Consider the following 20428-nt stretch of genomic DNA (forward strand, 5'->3'; position numbering starts at 1 on the left):
TCCCTCAGTTGTGCTACTGTCTACAAAAATGAAAAAGGGGAAGAACGAGCTATTTGCTATGTTTGTAAAGCATTTGGTGATCGAACGACCTTGACCTTATCATTCTTGAACTCATATCCAGATTCAGTTTGCACCAACCACTAACCTCGGCCACACCGCAACATTTTACATGAAATTTTGACTTACGGTGCTCTTTGAAGTCATAAGCTTTGAGCTCGAACCTCAAAGCTTATGACTTCAAAGAGCACCGTAAGTCAAAATTTCATGTAAAATGTTGCGGTGTGGCCGAGGCTAGTGGTTGGGTGCAAACTGAATCTGGATATGAGTTCAAGAATGATAAGGCTGCGCTCAAGGGCAAAGTGAAGCTCAAGGGTAAAGATGTGTTGCTGATACCCTCTGAACCCATTGACACTCTTCTGGAAGATCCTGTCTCAGCTTCAGATTTGCTGAAGCAAATTCTTTTCACTGTTGTGGAGATCAAGGTTCTGCCTCCAGAATGAGGTATTGTATTATTTTTTTATAAAAATATTTTTGCATTCATGCAATACCAACAAAGTGGCATGACATCACTGTACAAATTACAAACACCATGGATGTATTGAAATTGTGTGCATACCAATAATGAAAAGTTTTACATATTTTACTATTTATTGCTAATCATGTTATACTGATTTTTTACTACTAGTATTTTATTTATGGAGAATATCAATAGGTAACGTAACATCAAATCATCTGTTTTTTTCTCTATAAATATGCCCATTCTTCCTTCTTCTTCTGCCCCACATTTTTCCTTGTCTACCTTCTCTCTCAAAACCAAATTTTCCCATTTCTATTTCCTCAATGTTCTAACAAACTATTTTCAGTCACCAATGACGATAGTTTCGACCCAAATTTGTTGTTTCATTCCATTTCATATCTTCAATGGATAACGACTTCCCCCAAATTCTCAAAAAGATGAAACCATTAATCTCTCTAATTCCATATAATATTATTACGATGTTATTTCCACCGCGATGGATCAGCCAGGTTTTGTGATATTCTTTCTTTTTTCTCGTTTATATTCTCTCAATTTTGTTTCCGTTGATTTCGCGATTTTGCGATTTTTCTGTCGATTTTTCTCGTTGCTTTGTTTTAATGCGGTTTTCTGTCGATTTTGCGATTTTGCGTTGTTTAAATGCGACTCTCTATCTATTTTGCGTTTTTGCCTTTTGTAAATGCGATTTTCTGTCGATTTCGTCATTTTGCTTTGTGTTAAAGCGATTCTCTATCGATTTCGCGATTTTGTTTTGTGTAGATGCAATTTTCTGTTTCTCGATTTTAATGCCATTTTTTGTGGATTTCGCGATTTTTCTCTGTGTAAATGCGCTTTTCTGCCGATATCACGAATTTGCTTTGTTTATATACAATTTACTGTCTATTTCGCGTTTCTGCTGTGTGTAATTGCTATTTTTTGTCTATTTCCAAATATTGCTTTGTGTAAATAACATTTTCTGTCTATTTTGCTCTTTTATGTATACATATCAGTGTTCTAAATTTTCATAATATTGTTGTTGTGGCAGAGGATGGTATTGCGTTGGATGCAGAGAAAAATGAGCTGGTTAAGGCAACAACTTACACTGCCGCTGGTATGTTCATTTGTATATTTGGTTGTGTCAATTCATAGTTTGAAATTGAACTATAGTATGAGTTAGCCTTCTATGTTAGCTGAAAGATAATTTTTATGTTCTTGTTTTTATTGTGGGAAATTTTAAGGTAAATTGTATCATTTGGTTGAAATTGAACTATTTTTGCTTTTATATTTGTGTTGGAGGCTGAAAATTGTGCATATATGCTTATTGTTTTTATTGTGGCAGAGGACAATATTGTGGGTGAGCTTGTGAATGAGGCTGTTAAGGCAAAAAATGTTGCTGGTATGGTGTGTTTTAATTTCCTTTGTACATTGTTGCCTTGTCCATAGTTGCCCTATTAGTATTCCCTATTTTTTCTTTGTTGCCTTGTCCTATTATGCCCTATTTTTTTCATTGTTTTAATTTCCTTTGTACATTGTTGCCTTGTCCATAGTTGCCCTATTAGTATGCCCTATTTTTTCATTGTTGCCTTGTCCTATTATGCCCTATTTTTTTCATTGTTGCCCTTTTAGTGGCCCTATTAGTATACCAACAAAGTGGCTAATTTCATTGTCATTGTTGTTGTGTCAGATGATGTTATTGTGGAGAATGCAGTGAAAGAGCAGGTTAAGGCAACAACTGTCACTGACGCAGGTATTGTTTGCTTTCATTTCATTTGTATGTTTGTTTGTGTCTATCATAGTTTGGTTCATTAATTGTATTAGTTAGCCTTCTATGTTAGCTGAAATATAAATTTTATCTTCCTGTTTGTATTGTGGGAAATTTTAAGATAAATTGTATCAGTTAGTTGAAATTGACCTTGTTTTGCTTTTATGTTTGCGTTAGATGCACAGAATTGTATCAGAATTGTGCATGTTCATTGACATTGTTTTTGTTTCTGTTCATTGAAGTTGCTGTTGTTTTTGCATATATGATTTTTATTAGTTACTGATTCTGTGAAAGTTCATGTGAGTATTTCTGTCTCAACATATGCTACATTAGTTTTCCTTTGTTTCATCGATCTTTGTGTTGTAGTAGTTTGGAAATCTAATTGTAGTTTGGATGATAAATTTGATCTCTGTGTGGCAGTTGATGATGTTGTGGCGGAGAAATGGAAAGAGCCAGTTTTGGTTGGTCTTGTTGGTTCTGGTATGATTTGCCTTTATTTTAGTTGTATATTCTATAGTTCATGAGCATGTTTTCATTGACCTTGACCTTGTTATTTTGTGGCAGCGGAAGATTATACATCAAGAGCTAACAAACTGCCTTCCCTCAGTTGTGCTACTGTCTACAAAAATGAAAAAGGGGAAGAACGAGCTATTTGCTATGTTTGTAAAGCATTTGGTGATCGAACGACCTTGACCTTATCATTCTTGAACTCATATCCAGATTCAGTTTGCACCCAACCACTAGCCTCGGCCACACCGCAACATTTTACATGAAATTTTGACTTACGGTGCTCTTTGAAGTCATAAGCTTTGAGGTTCGAGCTCAAAGCTTATGACTTCAAAGAGCACCGTAAGTCAAAATTTCATGTAAAATGTTGCGGTGTGGCCGAGGCTAGTGGTTGGGTGCAAACTGAATCTGGATATGAGTTCAAGAATGATAAGGCTGCGCTCAAGGGCAAAGTGAAGCTCAAGGGTAAAGATGTGTTGCTGATACCCTCTGAACCCATTGACACTCTTCTGGAAGATCCTGTCTCAGCTTCAGATTTGCTGAAGCAAATTCTTTTCACTGTTGTGGAGATCAAGGTTCTGCTTGAGAGCAAGTTTAACGGACCTGCTCCAGAATGATGTTGAAACCCATTATCTCTCGAAGTTCTATTGATGATATAATCAAGTAGTTTTGCATCTGAATTCGAGTTTTTACTCAGCTGAAGTCTTACTCGTAGTCTACGTATTCTGAAACGCTTGGATTATAGAATTTGGTTTTTTAGCATCTCTGGTTTTGCAAGTTATATGGGCCTTTATTCAGAATTTTACCTAGCATAGTTGATTATGCTTATCTAGCAATGGATGGAGTACATGATTTGAAAACCATGTGTTGGTATTAGAATCAATAGCTTTAAATACTTGCCATCAGTAAATATCCTTTGCTTCTAATTAACACTTGCATGAGTTTTTCATGTTCGCCCTTGTTGAATGACTCCTCTCTTTTATGCTAAACTCACATAATTTGACCTCATTATCTATTATATTTTATAACTAGGTATTGTGATGCAATTTTGTGCGAGTGGTTCTTTCTTGCAAAATTCCTTCTGCTTACCTTTCTTGTTTTTTGTGGTCGTAGATTGGGATTTGGGTGGCATTGAAGAGCCTTTTATTAGTTTAAGATTATCCGACCCTGCCTATTTAGTAATAAGTTATTCAATAAATTGAAAGCACGAGTCATTACAAAAATAAATATAAAAATAGTATTGATCTCATTCATATTGTATTATATGTATGAGTCAGTTATCCGACCCTAATTGAAAGCATGAGTTATTACGGTATTGTATTATTTTTTTATAAAAATATTTTTGCATTCATGCAATACCAACAAAGTGGCATGACATCACTGTACAAATTACAAACACCATGGATGTATTGAAATTGTGTGCATACCAATAATGAAAAGTTTTACATATTTTACTATTTATTGCTAATCATGTTAATATGTTTTTGGGGTGGATTATATGTCAAGTATCCCATATCCCATCCCTTTATGGTGAAAAAAAGAGTTGTACCTTGTTTGATGAAAATGGTAAAGTATTCTTTCTTTAGTGCTTCACAATTCATCATAGTACTTTTTGTTCCAAATAAATCATTAATTTGATGACATATGTTGAATAATCATATAATGGAATACATTAATCTAAGGTGTGTGTAGTTGAATGGAAGAGACTCGCTATCCTTAATCAGGCGTCATTGAATCGATATCTGATTAACTTAAATTTTCGAGCCAATTATTTCATTGTTCGAGGATCCGTCGGCGAAGACGAAATAAATGTACAATTAATCAAAATATTTGATAAATTAGCATGCATTGCATTACTTTTGAAATGTAACCAAGCAGCGGACTGATAATTTGATATGACAAAAAGCCAAATTTAAATTAAAAACCTTTTCTTAAGTGTGACAGAATTGTAACACGAAAGTCTGGATATTTATAGGGCCCAAATAAAACATTGGGCCATTTTTTATTCTAATGATCTGTGAAACTGATAAAGCCCAAAAGAGCAACCTATTTATAAAAACTGAAAATTATGAACTCTCTTGAATCAATAAATTACGAATTTAAGTAATTTTAAATACCGAAATAAATGAGGACCCACATTAAACACACAAATTTCATTACGTAATTTTAAAAATTGACTAGAAAAAATAAAAAAAAAATTCAATTTTCCACGTGTTCTACATTGAGTGAAATTATATCTAATATGATACCGAAAAAAATTCTACAATTACGAGACCGATCTTGAACTTTTTATTTATCATATTTTCAACATAATTAACTTAACTACCTATTTCAAATGAGCGTGCACATAATTTATAGATAGTATATAAATATGAATTCCGTATATTGTCTCGAGCCCGGCCGGTTAATAAAGCCCGGCCCGATAAAATAAAGCAGTCGACTGTCCCGTACAATTGAAAACTGGCAAAGCAGTAAAACTGGCAACTGGGCTTCATCATCGCCTCAGAAAAATGGCAAAAATCCGAAGCCTGAGGAGAGCTACCCCCTTCATATATCTACATCATACTCTGTAGTTGTGCATGTAATCCCAAACTTCGAGTGAAGGCTGTAATGCATGCAGTCAATCGGATAACTTAGTTATACATGCTGGTCTGAGTATCAAAGCAGTCTTGGACTTCTCCATAGCTAACTCATCCATAGGCCAATTTCCAGAACCTTCCAGCTATAATGAAATCAAAGTTAATATGAAAATTTGATGCATAAGAAACCTAGACATAAATTAACTTTTCTTGCCTGAATCATAACTTCTAACGGCTGTACACACGTTGCAGTATGCTTTTCCTGCTTTATTCTAGCACTTTCCTTATTTGCTAATGGATGTGGAACAGGGGGGAACCTAAATGCTGTATTACATGTAAGCACAAAGCAATTCTTTTGGGCAGAGGAATAGTTGAATGCTCTCAAAGAAACAGATATGGAATAAGTTAGGAGGAGAAGAGGAGGGATAGAGATCAGATATATGGATGTTAGGAACTTGAAATTTCTTTCCATTTCAGAAGTATATATGCCATTAGAGTCATGTTTACACTACAAAATTGGATCGGGAAGCACCAACTTAACTGGTAAGCCCACTCAAGAAACCAAGAGAAATGTTTTAAAACTAGAAATTGCAATATGTTGCTAAGCTAAGGGTTTCCTTCCATGTGCAATTTAAAATAAAGGGACTATTTCGGAATACAGAGCCTATAAACCTTTCTTAAGCATGCTACTCAGCAAAAAAAAAGGAAATACTCTAGTTTTCACATGGGTATTGTAACTGCATCTCCATATTATAAAGAGGTATCTTTGGCAAGCATGTAATCATGTGAGAAGCACTGTACAGGGTTGAGGACATTAAATCAGGGGGAAAATGAGAGAACCACAAGCATGTGAACATGAGAGAATCACAACATGGGGGTGGGACATAAAGCAGGAAAAGAACCTGAATCCAGAGGCTGTACACTAGATATCCTTAGGGTAATGTCATCAAGAAGTCGCAGATGCTTCGACAGGTCATCATAAGCCTTCATTAAACTTCCAGCGCAGGATACGGGATCTGAAAACATGATACAACTGTCAATGATTTTACTGTCTTCAGGATTCTATAAAAACCATTAGAAATAACTAAAAAAGGCAACACCATACCTTTGTTGCTGTGGCAAAGTACAAAATGAAGGTGATCTACAATGGTAATGATATCTTGTTTTGGAAGGGACAGATGGCGCATAACAACATGTTCACATATTTCCTTAATGATAAGATGTTTTTCCCATGCTTCGTGCTCCCATACTAAAATTAAGAATGTGCATTTTATATAGCAACATGCTTCGTGCGCATAACAACATGTTCACATATTTCTCTTTATATAGATGCTTCGTGCTCCCATGAGAATATCATTTTATTTATCATCAGTACTCCAAATCAGCAACATATGCAACATAATTCCTTACCTGCACCTTCTGCAATTTTACCATCACGGAACCATCTTAGTGTAGATTTATCCCCCCCAGATATTTCTGAATTCCACAGCCTAAAAAAACATAAATATCAGGTGAGTTGAGTTAAAAAAGAATACATACATGCTATATAAAGAGACCACAGAGAATAATAATAAAGTGAACCCTTCAAAACTAGTGCTATTTTTTATGTCAAAACGAATTACATGTGTAGTCAATGTCTTGAATTGAGAAGTGGTGTCTATTCAGTATCACCCATAAAAGAAAACTATGAATTCAATTGCCTAACCAAACAAGCCTCTTGCTGGACTGTACCAAATTATTGGGTCTCTAACTTCATATAATAAAGAGTAAAGGCCAACTGTGGTTTTAAACATATGGCCATTTTATCAATTTGGTCCTGAACATTATCTTTTTGATTATTTGATGCCTCACAAATGAACTCGGACCATAATTGGTCCTAAATGGACAAAACTGCTTAAAACAAACTGTCAACTGCAATTAAGCATGTTTTGACCAAAATTAATCATTTTAAGTAATATTTTTAATTATATCAGAAAAATAAAAAAATAATTGTTAAAAAGGCATGAATTTTTTGTGTTTATCGTAGGCTAAATGCTGGCAAACAATTTGAAGAGAGGTGCGAGTTACAGTGACCCCATCTCGATCGATCTACCTCATTTAATCAATCTCATGGCGATGTGATGAAATGGGCCGCCAGCATAACAGCCACCACCACCACACGGCCACAGATGGCGGCGGCGGCGGAGGCCTCTCTCAGCGCGTCAACAGCCCCCGATTCTCCGGCCCAATGACCCGCTGCGCCCATTCCTTCAAGCAAAACAACGCCAATAACACTAACAACAACAGCAATAGAAACAATTCTAGCAATGTTAACAACAGCAGCTCATCCAACAATCAGCATGAGGTCATCGACCTCAATCTCAACTCCCCCAGATCTGAATCTGCCCGTTTCCGCCGAAGCAGCGGCGCAGAGGGTTCATTTGAGGAGGAAGATTTCGTCGCTGAGCGTGGACTTGGGGGGATTCGGGATCGAATTGAAGGGGGAGGGGAAGCTGGGGCATCTTGTGGTTTGATGGGATTTGATGATGGTTTTTGTTGAATCCGTATTGAGGCTTGCAGAATAGTCGTCATTTTTATCAGATGCCCCAGCTTCCTCTTCCCCTTCAATTTTTATCAGATAAATTTTTTTATCTGATATCCATATCAGATGCCCAGCTTGCCCCAGCTTGCAGAATAGTGTCATTTTGATCTTCAAATTGATTGCCAGCATTTAGCCTATGGTGAACCCAAAAAATTCATGTCTTTTTAACAATTAGTTTTTTATTTTTCTGATATAATTAAAAATATTGATTAAAATGGTTAATTTTGGTCAAAATATGCTTAACTGCTGTTGACTGTTTGTTTTAAACGGTTCTGTCAATTTAGGATCAATTCTGGTCCGAATTCATTTGTGAGGGACCAAATAATTAAAAAGATAATGTTCAGGACTAAATTGATAAAGCGGTCATATGTTTAGGACCATATTTGACCTTTTACTCTAAAATAAACAATGAGCTAAGTACAACCATTGATTCCCTTAATTGGATCATATTACCAAATTCAGAAAGCCCTTAAATGACAAAAGATGTTGTTTTGAGCAAGATTCACATTATTTACCATCAAAGCCTAGATGCAACAGCAGATGAATAGGATTCAAAGCACCAACAAATAAGTTTGTGCAGGAAACAAACAAACCTGGCGCCCTGGAAGCATTTGAGTTTTGTAGCTCTCAATGTACTGCCTTGATGTCTTGTTGATATGTGAGAGCCCGACAATCATTCACCCTCCACTGCAGATGCACACTTATCCTCCCCACCCTATGTGAATCATGAACTTCAAAATCCTTAGTGTACACTAAGGATTTTCACCATCATTCTAAGCTTATTCACACTATTTTACATTTCTAAAACACAACTAAACCAAGGAAAAGGGAATCAAACTCGTAATACACTGAACAAATCCCACCTTTACAACTACCCACATTCTCAAAGCTATTCATCAAACCAAAACAAACTGTGTTTAGTAGCATCCACAATAGGCACGATTCTGCTTTAAATGCATTATTTACCATCAATTTACACACAATTACACTATGTATATGTGCAAGTAAACTACAGAAACTGCCTAATGTATTCCACAAAACCTTAAAAAATGGGCATCGCATACACACAAAATCAGAGAAACTTTTAATGTGATTCACATATATTTCCATACTTCTGTATTCCACGATTTGGAAAAAAAGAGGCAACACAATCATTATTTTTTAGCAAAGATGATATTTTAAAGGGGAAACCCCTGCTTAGGAAATTATCTTTATCAGAAGTCCAGAATTGTGGCTGTTTACTGAAAACAATATTCATTCAGTAGTAAGTAGGAACTGACAACCAAACTTAAAAAGTAAAAATTGTGGGCGACAAAGAAAAACTTGCATTGAAACTAAAAACCACTTACACTCGGAAGCAGCAAATGCCTTCATTTGATTCTTCACAGCTGGATTCTGATGATCTAACACAATAGCTATGTTATCACGAAGAGAAAAAGGATTAAAGAAGCAAACTGATAGGAATAAGTCCAACTTTGGAGAACCATGCTAAATGGCTACAAGACTATAAGTTAAGTTTGAACTGATCACTCAAAACTCAAAACAAATTTCTATAGCTGGCAAAATATGCAGAAATTCATTCTTTTATAATATCACTGAAAATGGGGGTATATTATTAGTGTCCAGAAAGTTCCAGCCAATGTAAAGAAAGCTTAATATGGAATAGTATTAATTAAGTTCTTTCACAACCACAACTACACAAGTTGAAGGAGTTGATGCGTAAAATCCAAAGTTTAGGCCAATAGTTGATTGAAAACCTCTGTAGTATTTCCCTCTCGAGATTGGGATTGAGCAAATATCAGGGTGTCTATTAGAAGTGGCATCAATCACAAATATGTACATTTAATCATTTTAGTCCAAAAATCACACATCATGTATGTGTTGTATCCCAGTCAACCAAAGCTCAGCAGCCACTATTATCATCAGGTAAGTGAGCAGCAGGATTGACACATCCGGCTATTTAAAATCATCATTTTACCTCCCATTAATGCAAACCATTATATTAATAAGTAAAAATTACTAAAACTTATGTTCATTTTAGAAGTTGTTGAAGGTTGAGCTAATTCTGACACTTTGATGCTTTCATATTATGCTCGGCTTATTCTGACCTCCTTTTGACATGATTTTTAGTTGATTCATCTAATTCTCGCTCCACATTAACCTTATGCCAAGTGTCTCATGTTCTACATGCAAGCCATTTCCAACATCGCCACTCTGACATTCTTAAGCATTTAAAAGAACAAACAAAATATATTTTATAGTTTTATCACCTGTCCAATAGCTTCCATTGAATTTTTTTGGATTAAAATGTCAATTGTAAGCATCCATTTCATGATATTGACGTTGTTTATTTCAAATCTTTAGCTGGAAGAAGTTGCATCCGGTAGCAGTACTTCAGACATTTTTAACGGGCACGAAAAAAAAATGGTGAGATGTATTACATCGGACATGTAAAGGTAAGATTACCTTTGTACTTTGCATTGTCCACATCACCCGATTCACTTATCGGTGCATCCTAGTGAAACAGGTGCCAGCCGCAAGGAAGGAGGAGTTAGAAAACGATTGCTGAACTTTTAGAAGAAAAGAAAAAAGTAATGATCTGCCTCGCATAATCATAGGATGTAAGATCTGGCTTGTAGGCTGATTCATCATCTCCGGTATTAGCACCGTTATAGAATCCAAAGTTCGTCCCACCATGCGCCATCTAGATTCAGAAGTACATGGAATCCAATGAGCAGAAACAAATAGTTACAAGAATTGAAGGTTGAGGGCAATTTCATACATAGAGCACCGCGGATCCATTCTTTGACAAAATCTTGTCCAAGAAAGCAGCAGTAAAAACTGCACCGGTGGTTGCAATAGTCTCCCCCTAGTGTGTAAGCCAACCAGTATAGAACTCCCTGAAACGATAAGCACGCAGAAAATTATTGATATATTCAGTGGAGCCGACGTAGAGTCAAGAGAAAAAGGGGAGAGAAGTAACAAAAGACCAACGTTGACAGAGGAAGCGATTTTCCCGGTGCATTGAACTCTTTCTGCAGCTTGAATTTCGGCCATAAGTCGTCTCTAGTGGTGAAGTCATCCACTGGAAATAAATAAAGATATCTAAGTTGCAACCAGAGACCCATCCCGAAAACTCGTCCTCCGTCCCAGGATATTAGACTCGTATACCATTTTGGGATGTCCCAACATATTTGAGCCATTTCTATTTATGGTAAAAATTTACTTTACTACCAACTCCACTTACACCACTAAACAACACCTCCTAAATTTCTATGCCCAAAAGAAGTGAGTCTAATATCTTGGGACGGAGGGAGTATTTTCTAACCTGAGAAAACAGCATCTCCTCGAATTGTTCCTTTCTCCAGATTTACCCTTTCACCGCCATCAGTAGTATACCTGCAAACACCACAAATTTCAAAGCGATGGCGAAGATATAAAGGGAGAAGGTAGTCAGTTTTGGATCAATGTAGAAAGAGGACAACGCAGGAAAATTTTACTACTATCTTTTCGTCATTTAATGCAATTCATAGTGTCACAAAGAACTACATGCTCTGTAGTTAGTTTAGTTTGCAATTGAACCAAAGTTCGAAAGGTTATGTGTGATTTCAATACATCAATTGGACAAATGAACCCGGTTTTCTCAACCGTAAAATACTAGACATACAGTATTATATATCTCCAAGGTGTCTCCTAGCTAGTTTGACCGGATAATGCAAGTAAGCTTTGTCGTCTGTCTCGTCTCCATAAGAACCAAATTCATTTTCAATCTGTTAAAACTTTGCAATTAGATTACAACACCAACGCGGTCATATAAAGGAAGATTGTAACATCATTTAGTTTGATGTCATGTCAATATACTTTGATTAACAGTCACTATCATACTTAGCATAAAAGTACTTGGTTTAAATATTCCAGTAACATTGTGGCATAACGTAGTTTTATCCTACCTGTACCATTACAATCGGACCACCATTGCTGTAAAGAAGCGATGACACTTTCGGAAGTAGGATTCCCCACCACTTCTCGACCTGCACTTATGTCCCAACAACCATTAAAGACATCTATTAACAACTGAACAAATGATAAGTAAACACCGAAAAATAAGTATTCTACATTAGCTAAACAATTAAGAGAACTTAGTGAATCCCATGCATTTGAATCCAAATTTCTTGTATTCTCAGTGTTGTATGTATACATAGCACAATGAAACAATCCGATATTCATCCAATTTTTTAACTTAGCCGACCTTGTTTATTTTTTGGAATCATTTTAGCATGGGTTAGCTTTACATTTTGTATGAATTTATAAGCGAACAAGGTAAATCTATAGATAAATAAAACACTCAAGCAAGTAAGATTAGTTTACAGCTGATGAAGCATGTAGAATATTAGATTATACCAATCCAAGGTAGGCATGGTCTGATGATCTTAATCAAATAGGAGGCTCTTCGGCAAGCAACCAAACAGGGAAGCCACCCAAATCCCACTCTACGACCACAAAAAATAAGAAAAGGTAAGTAGAAGGAATTATCAAAGAAAGAACCACTCGCAAAAATTGCATCTCAATTCCTAACTGATAGAAATCTGATAAATAATGAGTTCAGATTATATGCTTCCGAAATCAAAGAGAGGACTCATGCAACAGAGGCAAATACAGTCAAATTAAGGTCAAAATCAGTCACCTGAGAATCTTAAAATGATGGTTTAAAAAGGGAAAAACTCCAACCATACGATAGTAGTTCTACTTGGCCTTTTTCCAGCTAGGATTGACATGCAAAACTCAAACTATTAATTAGAAGCAAATGATATTCGCTTATGGTAAGAAAAATGCGAAAATAGAGATCCAGTAGTATTTAAAGCAACTGATTCGCATGCAAAAACATATTAATTTGATATGAATTATCTTTCCTTTTATGATTAATTGATATATATTCATTTATTTAATTATTATTTAATTCAAAATAAGGTATATTAGTCTATATTATAATTTCGATTATAGCAAAGTGACATAATACCCTTATGGCTTGGAGACATTAGGTCTCTAAATCACTACTCTAGAATAAAATAAGTAAAATATAGTACTAAGAGGGAGTACTTAATAAAAAAAATATTTATAATGGAATAAAATAATAGAAATAAAAAAAACTAAAATTCAGTCTCACTCCATGCCGTTTCACCTCAGTATTTATTTCGGTGAATAAGCGTATCGCTATAAATATGGGAATCCTACACCTCTCCTTATACTATTTCTTCTTCTGTAAACTGGAGAAATACTTCTATACCAATACTCTGTTAATTAGGTCTTCCTTTTCTCAATCTCTCTCTATATAAGCAATTCTCGAAATTGATGGATGGAAACAACTGACTGCAATAATAGGAAAAAGAGCGAGGTAAGATTCTAATTGGTACTCAAAAATATTGATGTACCTTTCCTTATACTATTTCTTCTTCTATAAATTGAAGATATTCACATACTCCTATAGTCCTATGCCAATACTCTGTTAATTAGGTCTTTCTTTTCTCAATCTCTCTCTATATAAGCAATTCTCGAAATTGATGGATGGAAACGACTGACTGCAATAAGAGGAAAAAGGACGAGGTTAGATTCTAATTGTTGCTCAAAAATATTGATGTACCTTTCCTTTTACTATTTCTTCTTCTATAAATTGAAGATATTTACATGCTCCTATACCAAAACTCTATGTTAATTAGGGCTTTCTTTTCTCGAAATTGATGGATGGAAGCAACTGCAATAAGAGGACAAAGAGCGAGGTTATATTCTAATTGTAGCTCAAAACTATTGATGATTACTATTCTAGAAGCTAAAAATATTGATGATTACTGATCCAAATTGTGCATTATTGGTTTTATAATGTAGTGTGGATCAGGGGTTAGGGTTGACAGAATAAGTGAGTTACCTGATGAGATCATATACACCATACTGTCTTTCCTACCCTTGAGACAAGCTGCGGCCACTAGCCTTCTTTCTCACCGATGGCAGCACTCGTGGAAGCATACTTCTAATCTCGACTTTTACGACCCACGCGCCCCTTTTATCAATCAGAACAAATGGCATGCCGAGACGTGCCACCGTGTCAAAATGATCAATTCGGTTCTTCAATCACACCAAGCCCTTTTCATTAAACAGTTCACAATTTCGATTTACGTACACAGATCAGCACATAGCACAATCACCAAATGGCTCAAATTCGCGCAGTCGAGACAAGTTGAGAGATTGGATTTAAACTTCCACTGTATGACTAGGAGTGAAATGCGTGCGGTTGTGTTAGAAGATTTGGTGCAAGAGATGAGGCCTATGAAATATCTCAAGGCTCTATCTCTAGCAGCTATGAAAGTGAGTGGTCAAGACATCTCATATTTCCTCCAAAATTGTCCCTTGTTGAGAGAACTCAATATCACAGTATCCTCTTTCACGTCTGATGTTCATGTCTCCGGTGATTTGGAGATTCTTCGGATACGTGGATGCACCTTTGGGAAATTTGTTATCGAAATTTCAGCTCCACATCTTAATGAAGTTGTTTCCCATCATGCAAAACCAGGCGCCCTACGGTTCAAGAATGTTCCAAGACTTGCCATGGCAAGTCTTGTAATTGGAAGTCTAAGATATAATGTGCCCAAAGCATCTTGCTTTACTTCCCATCTCCAAAAACTCATATTGTCTATCCCACGCTCGAAACCTAAGGTTAGACATTGCACATAGTTTTGTGAAATTTTAGTTTAAAACCAGCATTCATGAAATTTTGAATTTGTTCTCATATGATATCTTAAATGAGAAATCATTGGATGATTTTTGAACTTAATTTGCCAAATGTCATTATGTTTTTGAAATTTTTACTCTTTTTCTTATATACATATAATAATTAGCTAGGGAAATGTTATGCTACATATTATTTGTTCAATGCATTTTGTCATTTATAAGGTTGATGGTGCTGATGATGGTTCATTGGTCGTCTTAATTTGGCAGATGCTTTTAATGGAAGGGCTTCCTTATATGCCTAGTCTAAAGGAGTTGCACGTTTTAGCTTGGCTTCATCATGCGCACCACTGTCTTGTGCCTGTAACATCTATAATATCGTCTTCAGATGTTCATGTTCGAGGTTGGTATATTATTAGTATAAATTCTAAAGTGTCATCAAATAATATTTTATGATTTCTTACACATGGATATATGCAGTTTTATATAGATGAACCATCATTTGTTGAAACAAACCAAGAAGAATGTGAAATTCATATGCGCTTAGCTGGCGCTAGACCATTACAGGTTTTTCGATGCCCACACGAACGACTCAGAATGTTAAAGTTTCAAGGATCGTGTGCAACTGATATCATCAAATGGATGTCCTATATTTCAGTTTGTTGCGATGCATATCAAGAGATAAATACTTGTTCTCCACATATGAGTGAGACTAAGGTACAAGCTCATAAGGGCCATATGCAACAACTTCAATCCCAGCTACCATATCAAATTGAATTCGAGTTTAGATAATATTAATGCACTTTCTTTGACAGTATTATGTGATTTTTTAATGTGATGTGAGCTCAACTTTGTTTTCTTTTGATTATTCACAAAACACAATATTGTAGTGATATACGGTAGTTACGTTATTGAAAATGTGTATCGATTTGCAATTGTTTATTGATTATCGTTTCGATGAATAGTAGTATCATAATTACTCCTGTAGAGCTGTTAGAGTTGTTGATCTCAACCACGGATTTGTGAGAGATGTTGATCCACCAAGATCGAAAAGTAGTATCATAATTACTCTTGTAGAGTTGTTGATCTCAACCACGGATTTGGATTTGTCAGAGTTGTTGATCCACCAAGATTGAGAGTTTTGTACATGAAGAATTGCACCTAGTTCAAAATTTCTGGAGATTTATTGTGCAAGTCTACAATTTTATTTGCTTATTCATGCAAAATGTTGTCTGTTGTTTTTAAGCTACATCGTAATTTTTTGCCTTATGTATAACTGTATTGGCAGACCTTGTAGATATAACAAACGACCGTTTACAAAAAGTAGTTCAATATAGTTGTGAAACTCATTTCGATTATTCTCTGCTATAATCGTATAGGAGTAATCTAGTTTAACTCTAGAAAAAATATTCTTTAACTGCTACAGTGTTATATTTTTACTATTTAAGATGAATGTTAATGAACCTAAGATAAATATAGGTTATAAAATAAAATTACTACAATATAAAATAAAGTAAAAATAAAGATACTGTAGGGGAGTGTTAGGGTGCCACCACCTCTTAAAATAACACCATACCCCTATTCCTAGCCTAAAATAACACCATACCACTATTCCTAGCCAATCATTTGTACACGTGGACAAATAATAAGCTGCCATGTGGTAAAAAAAAAGTTAAAAAAGACCGGCCAACAATATTTTGTACACTATACAACAATTTTTCTTGGACAACAATATCCAAAACGCTAGACAACAATCTATATATTGCTGTGTAGCGTATGAATATTATTGTATATGTGGTGTTACGGTGTCACTTTAAGATGTGTTGTCATTTAACACAAACCTACAATTTCTCAAATAAAATAAGTAGTATAATGATAAGAATGAGGCCATGTTAATTAGGCGATACAAGATACTCCACATCATACGACATACATCCAACAAACTTTAAAAAATGTACAAAACATGATTAATAGTATTATTCCATATATAATTAAAGATTAATAAATGCACTTTTACTCTATGCATATCGTGTGTATAGAAAGAAACTATAACAAAATACTACAGAAATTGATGATGAAATGTAAATACAGCCGCAAATAAAATAAAGGCAAAAGAGTATTTCAACGGCTCCAAACAAAAAATAATCTTTATTTTTCGAAGTTCATTTTTCATGGCTTAAAAGTAATTAGGAGTATATATGGGTTTAGCGAGGTTTTTTTCTAAAATCATCGTGTATTATTGCTAGTACTATATTTTAGTTGTCGGAATTTTGGTTTCAAAAAGGAATTTCAATATTTCTTCCCAAAGAATTACAGAATTTCTTTTTCTTGAGTCTAGCCATAAGCATTTAAGAAGTAGTGGAGTACAGTATATATTGATATTAAATACATATGTGTACAGGTAAAATAAGCAAAGAAATTGATTTCTTTTAAGTTTTAATTGTTCAACAATCTGATTAATAAATAATATTAGTCCACTACATGAGGTAATTATATGCGTTGAGAAAGCCAAATGAGCAGCAGCCTTTTGGAAGTGTAATCAAAGAAAAAAATGGAGAAGAGTCCTACATACTCTCCTTATAATTTTCGTAGTTGCATATTTATACTCTCCTTATAATTTTCGTAGTTGCATATTTAAACAAAAAGTGAAATGCATAAAAGGACCCTAACTTTTCGATTTATAACATTGGTAACTTCTAATAAAAAAAATTTCCACCACAGGAGTCTAACATAATTTAAAATCACAAACCTTGTAAATTTTACCATTTTCCGGATGAAAATGCCCAAAGAGCTTGAAGGGCATTTTTTGCAATCCCTAAATTCGCTGTCATATGAATTCTGTCACATTTCTGTCAGCAGCTTCTTAGTGATTTGCTAATAAGTTCTGGTATTTCATACGTGAGTAAAGTTTTGTCAATATTTGTACCAAAAAAAATTCTTATATCCCTCTATTTCTAGTTAGTATTAACAATATAGTACTTATATCACGTAGGAAATTCATTGAAAAACAAAAATATTTCCCTACAAATATTTCTTTATCTATCTCTACTAACATAGGGGAGTGTTATATTGCTAACTCATAACTTAATTGCTAATTACAACTAAATAGTAGCCATTAGATATTCAAATTAAGAGCTTAGATCATTAATCCCTAAATGTCAATACGATCAACGAAAAACGTCAATAAGGTCATAGGATTAATTCCAAAAAATATCAATAGGGGTATTAATGTCAATTAATTACATGCTTAGTTATAACTAACTTTTAAAACAAATCCCAAAACTTTAAATTCATATCACATATATCAAATTAAAGATAATTTCATAAGGATTCCAACGATATCCTACATGCATATGTTCCGACATCAAAATTTGAAAAAAAAATCGAAATTTTTTAATTTTTTCGTGCAATCAGAAATGTCAACATACTATATAAAATATGTCAATATAATACATGTAGAATGTCAATATAAGCAATGTGTTAACATTCTTAAAGCATTGTGTTGACATTCTCAAAGCATTGTGTTGACATTCTCAAAGCATTGTGTTGATATTTTCGGAACACCTGTATTGACATTCTTAAAGCATTGTGTTGACATTCTCAAAGCATTGTGTTAATTAATAAAAATGAAAATTACACGTGACAAATTGTAGACCACACGTTTTCTAAAATCCTATGGCCTTAAATTAGTTGTAGTTAGCAATTAAATGATGAGTTAGCAATTGATCACTCCCCTATATCCCTCTATTTCTAGTTAGTGTTAACAATATAGTACTTATATCACGTAGGAAATTCATTGAGAAACAAAAATATTTCCCCACAAATATTTCTTTATCTATCTCTACTAACATAAATATATTGATATATATAAGTAATTTAATGGAGTAGTTAGCTAATTAAATGCTATCTATATTTGTGTTTAACATAGGAAATGTTAAGCTGGCAACGCTAATTTGGGTGACATTGTACCACCAATTGTTGCCATTGGATATAAAAATCGGACTGCTCTATCTAAGCCTGCCACATGGCAGGTGAAATTATATAAAAAAAAGAAATTTTTTTTTGAGAAAGGGTATTTTCGAGAGTCACGTTTGAGCGGTTATTCACCATCCTTCAATCACGTTATTTTCCTTATTTTCTCTCTCGCAAATCTCTTCAGAGATATATAAAATCCATTCAACCTACAAATCCCAAAGAAACTCCAATCTCCAATTGCCTCCTACAACCTTCCGGCGAAACCAATTCATTTTTGGTGTAACATGTTTTTTGAATATCAGATTGCTTGGTTATATATTATGCATTGCTTTTCTCTGTACTCACAATTGCATATCTGTGTTAAAATTGCATTTGTGAAGACTCGAGGTTCGGGCAGCAGTTCGGCCAACCATTTGGTGTAGCAGAGAAAGAAAGCTGTGAAGTTGCTAACTAAACCATTGTGTAGATGCGCGAAATATCGAGAACTAGGTCACCATGATGCTAGGAATTGCGGTCTGAAAAGGGGAAAAACATAGACATTATTTAGCTAGGAGTAATACTTTGTTGTTTTCCTTGTTTATAACGGTGTTCGGTTCTGATTGTTCTACAGTATAACAACTTTGTTATGCTAAAATGTATTTTTGTTTTGGGCTAGCATAGTTTAATCAACAGATTGCTTATTAATAAAGTTGACATTGCTTGTTAGTGATAACAAGTTTGCTTATTATGTATTATAACTCAATTTCATTGCCGTGTGATAATATGTAGTTTACTTGTCTGTTGGTTATTTTTTCTTTACCGAGGAAGGTCTGCACTCTTTCATTTTAGTAATAGCTGCGTTAAAAATGCATCACCCTCTGCTATTAACACTTATGTTTTTGCATAGATCCAGATGATGATTAATGCCAAGAAACACATGGCCAAACTATAAAACCAAGGTCAATGAAAGTCTAAAAACATCATAGTATGAAACAAATAAAAAACCATCACGAATGAAGAGTTAGTTAAACCAAAAAACCATCAAACTATTCATCTATATTCAAACAAAACAAATTATCAATGAACTCATGAGGTTCATATCCATCGGAATGACGCTCGGATCCACAGTGAGGTTCATCAGATTGACTTCTTCGGTCCTCATCTTCCTCAGGATCTTTGGATGCCTTCCTTTTTCTAACCATTGTAAAAGTGAATACTGCATTGCACGACTAAAATAATTAGACTATTGAATATAGAATCACTAAAAATTTTAAACTAAACAAGAAACAATTCTAGGCAACCACCATTATAAAGCAATTGTACATAATAAACAAGCAATTGTGATAAAATAGTGGAACAAAAGCAATAACCAAGCAATAGTAACGATAAAATGCAAAGCCAATAGCAAAACAAACAGTATCTTCGCGACTATACATGAAGCACTTTCAAATGAATAAGAAAGATTGACATCCGCGAGCAAGCACACAAATTGGACAAGATAAGCAATTATCACTTACTAATCAAGCAATTCATTTTAGTTTTTGGAATTTGATTCTAAGCAAGCAATTTGTATTATGTGGACAATCAATTAATCAAACACAGTGAAGCAATTCACTATTTTTTTTGCTTTAAGTGTAGATAAAGCAATCTATAATGTTTAATCAAGCAATTCACCACAGCCTCGTCAAGCAATTAACGCATAAGCTTAATCAAACTTAGTGAAGCAATTCAATCTATTTCTTGCCTAAGTGCAGATAAAGCTATCCATAATGTTTAGTCAAACAATCCACCACAAGCTCATCAAGAAATTAAAG

The 20428-nt window shown here is 34.6% G+C and overlaps 4 protein-coding genes across 8 annotated transcripts; 3 read left to right on the forward strand and 1 right to left on the reverse strand.

The window, feature by feature from the left end:
- Window positions 1–1005: 1005 nt before the first annotated feature.
- On the forward strand, window positions 1006–3058 carry LOC125208421. Of its 2 annotated transcripts, none has more exons than XM_048108025.1 (6): window positions 1006–1026; window positions 1560–1625; window positions 1854–1910; window positions 2199–2261; window positions 2697–2756; window positions 2841–3058. In XM_048108025.1, exons 1-6 carry the CDS (start codon window positions 1014–1016, stop codon window positions 3047–3049), a joined length of 468 nt encoding a protein of 155 aa, XP_047963982.1. In that variant the 5' UTR covers window positions 1006–1013; the 3' UTR covers window positions 3050–3058. The 2 variants fall into 2 exon arrangements, with proteins under 2 accessions (XP_047963982.1, XP_047963983.1); XM_048108026.1 differs by having other exon boundaries at window positions 2847–3058.
- Window positions 3059–5149: 2091 nt separating this feature from the next.
- Window positions 5150–7584, reverse strand: LOC125204889 (nucleolar protein 6-like). 2 transcript variants are annotated; one of them, XM_048103653.1, is made up of 6 exons: window positions 7455–7584; window positions 6773–6852; window positions 6468–6611; window positions 6265–6378; window positions 5577–5686; window positions 5150–5505 (listed from the first exon to the last, which is right to left on the reverse strand). In XM_048103653.1, the coding sequence occupies exons 1-6, from the start codon at window positions 7457–7459 to the stop codon at window positions 5404–5406; spliced, it is 555 nt and encodes a 184-aa protein (XP_047959610.1). In that variant the 5' UTR covers window positions 7460–7584; the 3' UTR covers window positions 5150–5403. The 2 variants fall into 2 exon arrangements, with proteins under 2 accessions (XP_047959610.1, XP_047959611.1); XM_048103654.1 differs by lacking the exon at window positions 6468–6611.
- On the forward strand, window positions 7488–7901 carry LOC125204890 (O-fucosyltransferase 35-like). Its single transcript, XM_048103655.1, has one exon. The coding sequence runs from the start codon at window positions 7488–7490 to the stop codon at window positions 7899–7901; it is 414 nt and encodes a 137-aa protein (XP_047959612.1).
- Window positions 7902–13177: 5276 nt separating this feature from the next.
- LOC125203539 (putative F-box protein At1g49610) lies at window positions 13178–15622 on the forward strand. Of its 3 annotated transcripts, none has more exons than XM_048101909.1 (6): window positions 13178–13335; window positions 13429–13544; window positions 13658–13717; window positions 13824–14648; window positions 14931–15063; window positions 15141–15622. In XM_048101909.1, exons 2-6 carry the CDS (start codon window positions 13506–13508, stop codon window positions 15152–15154), a joined length of 1071 nt encoding a protein of 356 aa, XP_047957866.1. In that variant the 5' UTR covers window positions 13178–13335; window positions 13429–13505; the 3' UTR covers window positions 15155–15622. The 3 variants fall into 3 exon arrangements, with proteins under 3 accessions (XP_047957866.1, XP_047957867.1, XP_047957864.1); XM_048101910.1 differs by having other exon boundaries at window positions 13455–13544; XM_048101907.1 differs by having other exon boundaries at window positions 13487–13544.
- Window positions 15623–20428: the final 4806 nt, after the last annotated feature.

Source organism: Salvia hispanica, chromosome 2 (genome assembly GCF_023119035.1).
Source record: "Salvia hispanica cultivar TCC Black 2014 chromosome 2, UniMelb_Shisp_WGS_1.0, whole genome shotgun sequence".
Classification (NCBI taxonomy): domain Eukaryota; kingdom Viridiplantae; phylum Streptophyta; class Magnoliopsida; order Lamiales; family Lamiaceae; genus Salvia; species Salvia hispanica.